Here is an 11,486-nt window from a genome sequence, read left to right on the forward strand (position 1 = left end):
TGATAGTTTGAGGCCTCAGTCCAGAGTAGTTTTCAGTTCAAGTTTCCCAGTAAAACTTCTCGTAAGGAGAAGAGAGAGAGAGAGAGAGAGAGAGAGAGAGAGAGAGAGAGAGAGAGAGAGAGAGAGAGAGAGAGAGAGAGAGAGAGAGGAGAGAGAGAGAGAGAGAGAGAGAGAGAGAGAGAGAGAGAGAGAGAGAGAGAGAGAGAGAGAGAGAGAGAGAGAGAGAGAGAGAGAGAGAGAGAGAGAGAGAGAGAGAGAGAGAGAGAGAGAGAGAGAGAGAGAGAGAGAGAGAGAGAGAGAGAGAGAGAGAGAGAGAGAGAGAGAGAGAGAGAGAGGAGAGGAGAGAGAGAGAGAGAGAGAGAGAGAGAGAGAGAGAGAGAGAGAGAGAGAGAGAGAGAGAGAGAGAGAGAGAGAGAGAGAGAGAGAGAGAGAAATCAGGGTCTGTGCCAGAACACCTTGATGGAGATTCTGTCTTCTCCGTGTGTGCGGCACCTGATGTCTGTGGCAAGCCTGGGGCACAGAGCACTGCCATTGTGGGAGTGTGTGAGGCCCACGGCAGCTAGTCCTGGCATGAGGAGGAGAAGGAGGCGTGTCCTGTGTGTCTGGGTGTTCTGCCACTCACAAAAGCAGACCCTCGGGGTTTCTCCCGTCTCGGCCTGGAGTTAGCCTGGTGCAGGCCCGAGGTAGTGTGGGCTCAGAGCATTCCAGAAACGCCCTGTTTCCACCTCCTGTCTTCCTCTACCGAACTCATGGTTTTAGCTGATGACCATATGTGTGGACACATGCACCCTGCCCTCCGATCATGTGCCTCATTTGTCCCACGTTCTGGTCAAGTGCCCAGACAGGGCTCCCTGCTGCCATGGGAGTGCTCTTGATCTCAGCAGAGTGAAATGTGTCTCCCTGTCAGGTTAATCCCTTCTGTGCTGTGTGAACTGCTAGGCTGAAGCAGAAACAATCCATTATTTTTCCTGAAGGTTTGCTAGGGATTTGGAAATAGATAATGGTGCTTATTATATAGAGTTTAGAACTCTTGAAGGCTTATTCAGACAATGGTTTTGATTCCTTCTGAGAAAAATAGATGTATGATTAAATTGTTTAACTGCCTGTGGTTTGTGACTCAGATTTTCTGTCTCCGAGGAGGAGGGTAAGCCCTGGGTCTCTTTCTGGCACCAGGCGTGGGTGGGAATGTTTCTTACTGGCCTGGAGCATCCTCCCAAGCCTAGATACCCACCGGGGGTTAATAGCCCCTCTGGGCACTGCACTCCCTTCTGGCCTAGCTGCGCGGCCAGCTGGAGCAGAGAAGCCCTCGTGACCTCCCTGAGGCGTCAAGGAACCCAGGAGAGATGCCAGAACCCAGGCATGGAAGGGGCTCCGGCACCCGATGATGAGCATCTGCCAGCTCCAGCAGGCATGCAGAGGGGGCACTGGCTCCATCCTCCAATAGGGTCATTCCAGGCCGCACCCCTCCCACTTTGCCTCCCGGCTGCTGAGTCAGAAAGAGCTGCTGCAGGGACTGGCTGAGGCCCCAGAGGAGGGGCAGGAGGGAGCAGATCTCCAGGGCAGGCTTGTGTGGCAAGCTCCAGTCTGACTCAGCTCTCCTCCTGCAGGGTCTTTGGATTTGTGGCACGGAAGCAAGGCAGCACCACAGACAACGTGTGTCACCTGTTTGCAGAACACGACCCTGAGCAGCCCGCTAGTGCCATTGTCAACTTTGTGTCAAAGGTCATGATCGGCTCCCCGAAGAAGATCTGAGCCCCTGCCCGCCTGGAGACCCCAGAGGTGCTGGGACAGCAGACTCTGACCCTGAGACTCTGGGCCCAGCAGGGGATAGAGCTTCTTCTTTGGCAAAGAGAACAGACACCCGCTCCCGGCACTTTCTGGGCGGAAGGAGCTGGGCACCAGGCTTCTCGCTGGGAGAGTTAAAGGACCGTGCGCGGAAACGCAGTGTTGCCGGGGCCCTTGCATGCCGGTGAGAAGATGGCTCCGAGCCCCCCACAGTGAGCGCGTCACCGCCATTGCCGTGGGCTCTGCCCAGCCGACACTCCAGGGGAGTCTGTCCTTCACTTCAGAAGGGACTGCACGTTTGCGGGTGGGACAGCTGAGTCAGGCCTTTGTGGAACACGAAGTCCGGAGGGAAGGGGCTGTGTGCGCCAGGGGGCACGTGTGCCAGGAGCCCCTGGAGAGGCAGCGCCCGCTCTGCTCTCACTGACTCCAGCGGTGTCTCGGCAGGGGAGAAGGAAGTGACGGCCAGAAGGGAAGTGCCGTTTCCACCTAACTGATGCTTCATCATGCCGCACTGTTTATGTACCACATCTCCGTCACCATGCTGTTCTCGTGTCCTGTTCTATACCTGCCACGCCACCAGGGGTCTAGGAGGAGCTTCTGGTCCCGGGGGGCTGGGGGACTGGGCACGAGAATGTGCCTGAGCCCTTGCCAGCTGCTGCCTCTGCAGTGCTGCCCCTTCACCAGTTTAAGATGGTTTGGCCCCAGTCAACCCACCTGGTGCCTGACTTACCCCTATGTGTTTGCCAAGTTGCAGATGACTTCCCTTCTAGTGAGGAAGGTTCTAGAGGGGTAGGGAAAAGTTGGATTTAAACCTAGCATGTCTGCATTTCTGTTACACTTCATTTTGGGGCCACCAGAGGTTCCTGAGAAGACCCCAGACCTTTGTAAGATCTTGTCCTTTTCTTCTGCCCCCACTGGCTCCAACTGCACGGCTGCCTCTAGCATCTTTAGAGGGAGGGAGAGACTAACTCTTAACCCCCTTGGGCCATTTTTGAGTGTCCCTTTTCTGCTCTTGCTGAATCAGGCTCATGCTGACATGAACACTCAGTGCCCATGACATTCCTCGGCAAGGACCCTGTGAGGTGGCTCTGGATATAAAATCAGTTTATTTTATAATAACTGGCCCGAGTGTGTCCCAGCACTTGATTCATCATTCTCTGCCCATTTTTATTCTCTGTAGTGTGTGCTAGTTCTTTGATTACCCAGGAATCACCAGCAATTGTCCGTACTGGGCTTTGGGACTGTATTTGGTGACGTCTCAGTTTCACAGTGGGGCAGAGATAAGGTTGGCTGATCTCGGTGTGTGTGTTGTGTATATAAATGTGTGGAAAAGTAGGCAGATGGGTCCACTCTTCAGCTCTTACTAATGTACTGAACACAAGTGCCTCATTCCTGTGCCAAATGTTTGCCTTAGTCATTCTGGACCTGCTCCCCAGCATCAGCCTATGTGGCATCGAAGAGACTGTCCCCGAGGTCCTGATGTCCTGGTCCATGGCTGAGGCTTTTTCCGTTTCATCTTGTCACTGACTGCCAGGATCTGACCAGAGGGAGTGTACGTAGGTTTGTACTGTTGATTAGAGGCGCCTCGTCCTGAGATGGCTCGTACCCAGGTCCTTGCCCTTCTAAGGAAGGATGAACATGCTTTGAAACCAAAGCATAAGAGGAGGATGAGCTGGAGAAGCACGAGCCAAAGCTCCATACCGGCATCCCGGGACCCCAGCCCACCGAAGTTTTTGTGTGGACCCTCAGGAAGCCACTGCCACTTGCTTTGACACTGAAGGCCGGCTCTGACCTTCACACTCGGGTGTCACAGACATCAGGCAGTTTGTCCAAGCAAATGGCTCTTTCTGAGGAACGAGAGGAAGCCAGTTCAGTTCCTGATGTCCAGTAGTGGACACATCGCGAAGTGTTACATATGCATCCAGGACAGTCTGTGGATTCTAGGGAGGCTGTGCTCTGATGCCTGTGCCAGCTGAGCTGACTGCAAGGAGCTTTCCCAGACAGCTGACCCTTGGGGTGCCAGTAGGGATAGGGTACTATCCTGGGACTCGTGAGGGCTGAATCCCAGCATCATACCCAGGGTCCAGGTAACCTGCTCTTTAACTTCACCACATAGTTCCAGTGTTAACTTACAACCATGTTAAGTCTGAGTCGCGTTTAGTGACTTCTCAGCTTCGAAGACCTTGAGCTGCCTTATATTAGTGGGTATTTGTACTCTTCCATTGTGAAAAACATTATCCAGTATGTAAATGAATGTTCTATAAATTCTTTGTATAGTCATTTTCTTTCTCTAAATATCATCTTTATTCAGAATATAATAAAGTCACAAACCTGGTAAGCTTCTGTAGCAGCCCTTACTGCGCTAGGAAGATGAAAGTGCTTCTGTGTGTGTGATGCATGAGTTGTGTACGTGCATCTCTGTATGTGTCCCTTCTGTACACATGCATGTATACCCACCCCTGGAATATATTATGTGCATGCTTATGCCTGTGGGTACATATGTGCAAGTGCGTTTATTTCCTTGGAAGGTCAAAGGGGTGGATTCAGTTACCATTCACACATGTTTTGCACTTAGGAATATTTTTAAATATTTCTTCCCAGACCTTTAAAAATGTTACTTTGTCCTGGGTTTTTTGTTTTGTGAGGGGGGTTGAAGCCACACAGCAGAGCTCAGGGCTTACTCCTGGCCCTGTGCTCAGGAGGATTCTTGGTGGTGCCCGGGGACCGTGTATTGATTGCCCACCGATGGAAATGGGGTCATTCCTGGGATCAAAATGTGTATGAAGGCAGCGCCTTATCCCCTGTACTAGCTCTCTGACCAATATTAAATTTTTAAGTGATCTCACACATATGTGGGACGTAAAGATGCAAATCTGCAGATTTGACACATTGAAGTGAAACTGAAATATATGTTTCTGCTGTCTGGTGGTTTCAGTAATGACGCCCCACTGTGCTGGATGGTGCTGGACTAGTGTGATACAGAATGTTGACAATGGTGACATTTCTGTTGCTACTTTTGCTACAAATTATTGAAGTGTGTGAGTTACCTTATTAAGTGTAAAAAACTAAAGCTCGCCGAGGGGCGCGAGCACTCGCCGGCTCTCCGGGCAGCTCTGTCTCACCTCCCGAGTCCGGTGCCCCGGAACCACTGTGTGTGCCATCGGTCGAGGGCAGGCGACGGAAGGAAGAAGGCCAAACTGGTTGCTCGATCAGTTTATTTCATTCTCTCTCCCTGCTTCTCTCCCGGCTCTCGGTCTCTCTCAGCATCTGTGGATCTGGCCCCCGTGGATCTCCCCCCATGGATCTGGCCCCCGTGGATCTGGCCCCCGCGGATCTGGCCCCCCAACCCACTCTTCCAGCCTAGTTAAATCTCCCCAGCATGAGGGGGTTGGGGCGTACCCATAGGTGTGGTCACCATCAATAGGGTAAGGTTCCTTTCCCTTAGGGGATGCTTCTCCTAGGACTTAATTCTCTTTCAGCAGGAGGATCCACCCAAGGGCGGAGTCCCATGAATGTGTTTCTCTTCTCCTCAGCCAGCAAACATATAAGAATTCATAATATTAATTATTTTGTATGGACACAATAAGAGATGCATTAAAGCTTATAGAATTGCTCTCCTGGGGCCATCTCAATCTCAGACTACAGTGCTCAGGCCAGATCAGTCTTTCCTATCCCTGGCAGGGTCCTAGTCTCATAATTACTATTGGATCATGACAGCATTTGTCTATGATCAAGCTCTTAACTTATAGTTAAGAATTAGGCACTTTGGCCAGGCCCATCTCGATGCCAGGGTAGCACATAACTCACCGCTTGCCCTGGATCCTTCCCGTCCCACGTCAGGGACCCTGCTTTGGGGTAAGCTTAAACTCCGGGAAAAACCGGGACAAGCTACTTGTGGCAAGCAGGGAGAGGACAAAGTAATGTCATCTTACATTACTTGCAGTATTCCATTTTATTATATTTAAAGTACAATCTAGTTTTTGAGGAAGATGAACTCTTAGAGTCATAAATATAAAACTTCCATGGAGGAAGAATGTTTCAAATCTGATTCAGAAGATGATCAATGATGAAGAACAGCAGCAAGTAAAAAGAGGTATAGTGGTAATGAGTATTTGTGGAGTCAGTGTTTTTTTATTGATAATCACTTTTGCTGTACAAACTATTCTTGACAAAATTATGTACTAAAATGATTGTTGAAGAAACAAAAATACACTGTTTAATGCAAAAATAGCTCTGCAGAGGATACCAACAGTTCTGGAAGCCTGCGTCGAGGGGAGAAATGGACACTTACATTGGCATATTGCTTACTTATAGATATAACACTTGGCATAATGCTTATGGGTATAATCAGAAATTAGGCTACATGGTCCAAATAGAAAATACTTCACCCATTAAAAATACCATAAAGTGTGGCCATTGTCTATTCCTGAGTATTTGCATTTTTTCTACAATACTACAGCTAGAACTGAAGATTGGCTGAACAAAATTTGAAGCATCATAGAAGGAATTATTGAATTGTTGATTCCTTTCAAAATGCCATTGAAGCTGGCAAAAGCATCATAATAGTTTCACAAAAGCATGGTTCTGTGGAGAGGTGTCAGGTTTTGCCAATATATTCTAGACAAGAATGAAATACAGTTATATAAAACATACAATTGTATACATTGTATAAAATGCATTTGCCTAGAGGTTACACCTCCTGTCTTGGTATTTCTGCTGGACAAAATCCAGCCATCATAGAGATGACATGTGTGCATGGTGCCACGTGAAACTGAAGGATGGCTTCTTATTGAGGGCTGCATATTATATTCAGACAGCTATGATATGAGTGTTCCTTCTGCTGAAAAGCTTTTGCAGAATAAAATGTGTATTTTGTGTACAGTGAAAGCTAATGAACCTTTAAGGCAAAGTAAAATGGAATGAAACGTTGGCAATGATAACATTTCTATTGACAACATAAATTTGAAAATGGCACCAAGGCTAGATATTTTAAATGGACTGGCCAAAGGTCCATTTAATATGCAAACTACTTTGAAGAATCATATGTAGACTGTTAGTGAAGGAAATAATGAGAAGCTGAAGCCTAATGTTGTTTTGTTATATATTAAAATGTTGACAAATGACACTGTATCAAAACTCAAGTGAAACAGAATTTATGATAGAATTAGTATATGGGACTTCACTCACAAATGTGTGGCATATACATCAAATATGGGGTAATTGATGTTTTAAAAGTTATATAAAGAAGTATTGATTGGCTCCTGATCAATGATCACCATATTGGAAAAGTGGCTAGTGAACAAAATACCTGAAACAAAGTGATCTATTTTATTTTTTTAATGTTTTACCCCTTTATTTAAACACTGCTATTTTCAAAGTTAATCATGATGCATTTGTTACAGGCCTTCAATATTCCAGCACCAATCCCACCACCACTGTGACCTTCTCTCCACCATTGTCCCTATGTTCCCAAGCAACTCCCTCCCCTGTCCCCTCCCCCCACCACAATATGCCCTTGTAGCAGGCACAAAATAATTTATTTTCATGGAATCGGGGATGGCCTACTTCCACCCATCTCCCTGCTCTACCAGGAGCCTGGCAGTAGAAGCCTGGTGGTCATGCTCATGATCTGCCTCTGGTGCCATATAAGCTCATTAACTGACCCTAATACAGAGACTCAAATCTTGAAAGAGATCAACAAGCTGCAGAGGGACCCTGCACAGGCTGAGTCTCAGATCCAGGGCACCCTGGAGGGGACGGGTGAGCACACCACCTGCCCAAACAGGGCTCTGGCAGTCAAAAACTTCACACTTCATTTGCCACCATGCTTAAGCAGATTCCACAGGCTCGGGATGATGCTCATCTTGGAATAAATCTGTTGAAAAACTCAGGTGTGCGGGTTTTGTGAGTGAAATCTCCAGGCTCTTACAGAGTCAGGGATGGGAGAGTGTGGAACTGGGCCTTTGCAGTTACATGACTGCCCTCCTCCCAATGCAAGAACGTTCTACCAGCCCACCCGTCTTCTACACCTTCGTTTCTTACCTCTCCCGATCACTCTTTATCTCCATCCTAACCAAGACTATTCTCAATCCAGAGCGTCTTCCCTTTTCTAGGGAAGTCCGACCAGGAAGTCATCTGAAGGGTGTTATTTAAACTATTTAATCTTTCTCAGGTACTGTCGTCTCCAAGAACTTTGCAACAATCTCTTAGTTCAGTACTAAAAGACAGAGCTCAGAAAGCTGAGGGGTAGCAGGTGAGAACCCCTGCCCCACCTCACCCTATATTCCCAGTGCTGTCCTGGGCCCTCGGGGTGCTCTGCATCGCTACAGGCTGTGCCGCTCACTGGCCACACTGGAGCACTTTTCTTCCCTTGTGCTTTCTAACACCCCGAGCCAGGAGGTGTAAGGGCACAAGGTGGGTGTGTGTTTCTTCGTACAAACAGACTCGGGCAAGAAGATGGAACAAAGCCGAAGGCTGCTGCTTTCCTGTGTGTCCTTTTTGCTCATTTATCAGGGTGGGAGTGAGGCTGAAAGAATACATGCTGGAAGACACCTCTGTGTGCTGGGTAGGAGTCTCTTCCTCCTCCTCCTCCTCCTCCGCCATATAGAAAATGCACATCTCCAACGTCTAGAGTAACTGTAGCAAAAGTCTGCACCCACATAACAAATGACCCAAATTATAGAACATTTTCAATCAAATTATAGAGCACTTTCACCATCTTAAAACATTAGTTCTAGTTTTATTTAAGTCAATTTCTTTTCCAACCTTAACAGAAACCAATGACCTGAGTTTTCATACCCTAGAGTAGTTTTGTTGGTTCTTCATAAATTCAATAAAAATTGTACTTTATAGTGTGCAATAAATACTCCCGTAATAAAATGTTTAGCACAGCGGTAGGGCGTTCACCTTTCACGCGGCGGACCCATGTTCGATTCCTCCGCCCCTCTTGGAAAGCCCGGCAAGCTACCGAGAGTACCGTGCCTGCACAGCAGAGCCTGGCAAGCTACCAGTGGCGTATTGGCTATGCCAAAAACAGTAACAACAAGTCTCACAATGAGAGACGTCACTGGTGCCTGCTCGAGATTAATCACTATTATACAATGGATTGAAGCAGAAGTTGCTGGAAATTAGTGCATCCTCCCTCCAATGAATTCTGTGTGTGTGTGTGTGTGTGTGTGAGAGAGAGAGAGAGAGAGAGAGAGAGAGAGAGAGAGAGAGAGAGAGAGAGAGAGAGAGAGAGAGGCTTCCTGGTCACCCCCTTCCTGTCAGAGGCAGAGGTGAGCCAGGGGCTGTAGGGTCTTGAGCCTCAGGACCTCCTGGTTTCTCAACTGACAGCGAAGTGTGGTAGGAGAAGAGCTGCAATGTGGCTGCAGTTTCCCATGGGTTCCCAGACTCCGCGGTCCTCCGGGTCCCAGCTGCCGATCCTCCCAGGCCCCCTTGCCCAGTCCTCCCAGCTCCCCCCCGCCCTGCCCAGTCCTCCCGGGCCCCATGCCCGGTTCTTCCAGACATTCTTGCCCGGTCCCCTGGCCCCGCTGCCCGGTTCTCGCGGCACCACCTGCTGCTTCGCAGCCTGACCCATTAGGAGCCTCGGCTCCCTGCGCTCCCAAATACGTGGCGGCCCCTCCACGGGGCGGTGCAAACGCAGAGGCTCTCCAGGGACCCCTGGAGCCCGCGCGCTCCCGGCAGGCGGGCGCCGCTCTCCGGTCCGGCCCGGCGCGGCCGGCAGAGGGCGCGCGTCCCCTGTCGGCCCAAGACCCAGACTGCCGGGCATGGGAGGGCGCCTGCCGTGGCCCTCGGGTCTGCCCCCCCAACTGTAGCCTGATGGGGACTCGACCCGGGAGAGAAACTGCGACTGCAATCCCGGGAGCACCGGAGCGCAAGCGACGGCAGGCACAGGAACACAGCGGGCACAGGGACACAGGGGCAGAGGGATACAAGGCACAGGGGCACAAAGCAGAGGGCACAGGGCAGAGGGGCACAGGGACACAGGGACACAGGGCACAGGGACACAGGGGCACAGGAACACAAAAGTACAGGGGCACAGGGACACAGGGACATAGGAACACAGGGACACAGGGGCACAGGGACACGGGGACAAGGGGGAACGGGCACAGGGACACAGGGACATAGGAACACAGGGACACAGGGGAACAGGGACAGAGGGACACGGGGACAAGGGGGAACAGGGGCACAGGGACACAGGGACACAGGAGCACAGGGACACAGGAACACAGAGACACAGGGACATGGGGGCGCAAGGGCACAGGGATACAGGGACACAGGGACACAAGGACACAGGATCCAGGGACACAGGGACACAGGGCCCAGGGACACAAGGACACAGGGTCCAGGGACACAGGGACACAGGGCCCAGGGACACAAGGACACAGGGTCCAGGGACACAGGGACACAGGGACACAGGGTTCAGGGACACAGGGACATAGAGACACAGGAACAAGGGTCACACGGGGACATAGAGACACAGGGACAAGGGGCACAGGGACACTTCCGGCATAAGTTCTCAGGGGCACTGCGGGCGCAGGGACACGTTGGACACAGGGGCGCAGGGGCAGGGCGGCCACACAGAGCCGGAAGCAGGCTCATCCACCTACCCCAGTGCATTCACCCAGACCTGCCACCTGACCCACTGCCCTGACCGGGCCTGTCCCCAACTCTGGAAAGGGAGGATCAGCCACTGAGACGCTCTGGCCTTGGAGCACAGGACACTGGTCAGTAGCATTGGATGTTTTCTTGAAGACTTGCGGGCCCTCAGAGAGCTGAGGTCTCAGCCTCTCCTCCTGACCGTGGCCTCAGAACTCTCCGAGCATGCTGGTGATCCCTGCACAGCCTTCTGCACTCACGGAGCCTCCCCGGCAGCGCGCCAGCCGCATGCAGCCACTCCGCAAGCCGACTGCACGTGCCTCACCTCTGCTTTGTGAGCACTGACTCGAGCTGTGTGACCAAAACACAGGCCTTTTCTCCTAAACTTTCGTTTTGAGGTTCTGTGGTTTACAATGCTATTAACAATGCATTAAAAATTAATAATGCATGAATAATACGCTAATTCCAACACCAGCCCCATCACAATGTATCCCCTCCCTCTGCCAAGACCTTCCTGCCACAACTCAGTTCTGTGGATCAGTACTCTCTTTATGCTGCCTCTGGACCTTCATGTTGCCTTGCCAGGCTTTATTAATTTCAGCGATTCTTTAGAACACAGCTGTGTCAGATGGCAGGTTGGATTTTCCATGTGGCTGCTTGGAATGTGTCAGGGTGGGACTGGGATCACCAAGTTCCTAGTGGAGGGTCTCTAGAGGTGGGATGGAGGAAGCTGCTGCCTACTTTTTTGTTGTTGTTATGGACACGTGGTCTTGTCTTCTGGTTTGGTGGGCACACCTGGCAAAACTTGGAGAACCATATGCAGTGCCAGAGATCCTGGGTCCTCTATGTCAAGGCGAGTGTCATCCTCTCTATCCTAAATCTCCAGGTGCACTTTTTTCTCTTAAAGTGACAAAACTGTATACTTCCTTTGTTTAAGGATCATGGCAGCTGCTCTGGTAAGCAGGCCAAGGGCTTGCTGAGCTCTGAGCTGCAAACTCTGGCCTGGGTGATAGATGCTGAGAGTCAGAATAAGCATCAGTTTTTCAGCCCCAGCCAGGAGCAATGCTGGGGCCCAGAAGCCTTGTGGTATAGTCGCAATG

The 11,486-nt window shown here is 50.5% G+C and overlaps 1 protein-coding gene across 1 annotated transcript in view; it reads left to right on the forward strand.

The window, feature by feature from the left end:
* Nucleotides 1-6,197, forward strand: part of TNS3 (tensin 3) — a 269,039-nt gene extending 262,842 nt beyond the window's left edge. The window contains exon 30 of the mRNA XM_055144430.1: nt 1,608-6,197. Coding sequence (XP_055000405.1) covers nt 1,608-1,752 — 145 coding nt within the window. The 3' untranslated portion in view covers nt 1,753-6,197. The remainder of the gene's footprint in view (nt 1-1,607) is intronic.
* Nucleotides 6,198-11,486: the final 5,289 nt, after the last annotated feature.

The sequence above is a fragment of the Sorex araneus genome, chromosome 7 (assembly GCF_027595985.1).
Source record: "Sorex araneus isolate mSorAra2 chromosome 7, mSorAra2.pri, whole genome shotgun sequence".
In the NCBI taxonomy this organism is placed as follows: domain Eukaryota; kingdom Metazoa; phylum Chordata; class Mammalia; order Eulipotyphla; family Soricidae; genus Sorex; species Sorex araneus.